At 33.7% G+C, this 2,060-nt stretch overlaps 1 protein-coding gene across 1 annotated transcript; it reads left to right on the top strand.

The window, feature by feature from the left end:
• The first annotated feature begins 6 nt into the window (after positions 1-6).
• LOC115245658 (piggyBac transposable element-derived protein 4-like) lies at positions 7-2,050 on the top strand. The gene is made up of 2 exons (XM_029824070.1): positions 7-329; positions 400-2,050. The coding sequence occupies exon 2, from the start codon at positions 408-410 to the stop codon at positions 1,974-1,976; it is 1,569 nt and encodes a 522-aa protein (XP_029679930.1). The 5' UTR covers positions 7-329; positions 400-407; the 3' UTR covers positions 1,977-2,050.
• Positions 2,051-2,060: the final 10 nt, after the last annotated feature.

The following is a 2,060-nucleotide window of genomic DNA, read 5'->3' as shown; positions in this document are numbered from 1 at the left end:
TTAACCCATTTGCATCAATGCGCGGAATATTCCGCGAGCCGCGACTGTCTACTATCACCAAGCGCGGAATATTCCGCGAACCGCGACTGTCTACTATCACCAAGCGCGGAATATTCCGCATACTTGCGACTGTCTACTATCACCAAGCGCGGAATAATCCGCGAACCCGCGACTGTTTCTTATTGTCAGTTGCTAAGTACTCTTTAGATGTGGCAGACCATATTAATCGCTTGTGATAGCATTTTATAGGTTTATTCTATACGTACATCAGTTTATTGTAAACAAGTTTTCCTTTTTCGCGATAATCTGTTGATTCCTGAGAATCTTTCGTGAGTATTTAAGTTTAACAAGTCCAAGTTTAAAAAACCATCTAATTTTATTATTTAAACTAAAATATAGTTGCCCCAATGGATTTTGAAAGTCTTGATTCGGATTCAAGTACTGAGATTGGACCTACTCGAAAACGTGTCCGTAGGATTTCATCAAGTGATGACAGCTCAAGTGATGAAGTTGAACAGTGCGGCAATTTTACAAATGAAGGTTTCGTGTGGAAAGCCGAGAATCATACGCCCACTATACACGGTTTTTCTAGTGTTGTTGGTGCAACCGTAGATACACAAAATCGGTCAAGAAGGGAAATCTTTGAATTATTCTTTAACCAAGAATTAGTTACAAAAGTAATTACAGAAACAAATAAATATGGTGCAACCGATGAAAATTTTATACCTCTTGCAGACGATGAACTAAAAATATTTATTGCTGTAAACATTCTAATGAGCTTAGTTTGTAAGCCCACGATTCAGAGCTATTGGAGTACCGATAAAAGCTTAGAAACACCATATTTTAAAAATATTATGACCCGTACCCGATTTACGTCAATCGCCAACAATTTACATTTTTCTAGTATTATTAAATCTAAGGACCCACTTGTAAAAATTCGAGAAGTTTCTGAAATAGTAAAAAATACTTTCATCCGCATGTATGTACCAAATAAAAACATTTCGATTGATGAGTCATTAATGTCATGTAGAAGTCGCTTGCATTATATACAATTTATTAGAACAAAACGAGCGAGATTTGGCATAAAGTTTTACAAACTGTGTGATTCGCAATCGAGATACATACATAATTTTAAAATATATGTAGGAAAAGATAAAACCGTTACTGGATCTGCTAGTAGAAACGTCGTAATGAATTTATTGAAAGAAAGTCAGTTATTGAACAAAGGATACTGCTTATTTATAGATAATTGGTACAGTTCACCGATCTTATATCGAGAATTATACAGTATGAAAACGAATGTATGTGGAACCGCGAGAATTAATAGGAAAGAAATGCCTCAGGAATTCAAATCACAACAATTGCAAAGGGGAGAAGCTATTGTGTTTTCTACAAGAGAGATGGCGGCAATAAAATGGAAAGATAAGAAAGATGTCGTTTTACTAACGACTATGCATGGCTTAGAATTTGCTGAAACTGGAAAAATAAACCGATATACCGGACAAAAATGTTTAAAACCAACCGCAGTACAAGATTATAATCAGTATATGAGTGGAGTTGATGTAGGCGACCAAATGCTAAGTAAATTTCACACCATGCGAAGAAATAAAAAAGCCTATAAGAAAATATTTTTTTATTTTGTCGACATGATGTTGCTAAACAGTTATGTAATTTTTAAAAGTCATAAAAAAGATCGGTCATTTCATGTTTATAAACAGCTATTAGCTGAAGAAATTATTAACAAATATTTGCCCAATATAAAAATAAATAACGCACCTATCAATGATTCTATATCGCGATATACTGGCAGGCATTTTCCTATACGGATACCTCAAACCTTGGCAAAGGGTAATAAAACGTCAAAACGATGCGTTGCATGCTTATCTAAGTCTATTCGAAGAGAGACAATCTTTCAATGCCATATTTGTAAGGTAGCATTATGTATTGATCATTTCAAAGAATATCACGAAAAGTAATTTAATTAAATTTTCGTTGTATTATAAATAATTTTATTTCATTTATAAAAAAATATTTGTTTCTCCGTTTCTGTTAAAAAAAAA

The sequence above is a fragment of the Formica exsecta genome, unplaced genomic scaffold (genome assembly GCF_003651465.1).
Source record: "Formica exsecta isolate Colony F162 unplaced genomic scaffold, ASM365146v1 C16453572, whole genome shotgun sequence".
Classification (NCBI taxonomy): Eukaryota; Metazoa; Arthropoda; class Insecta; order Hymenoptera; family Formicidae; genus Formica; species Formica exsecta.
Note: the sequence above shows the minus strand (reverse complement) of the source record. Positions and strands in the feature narration are given on the sequence as shown.

Bases quoted from the DNA above. Each gene is read 5' to 3' on its own strand.
- LOC115245658 (XM_029824070.1), top strand. From the start codon at position 408: ATGGATTTTGAAAGTCTTGATTCGGATTCAAGTACTGAGATTGGACCT.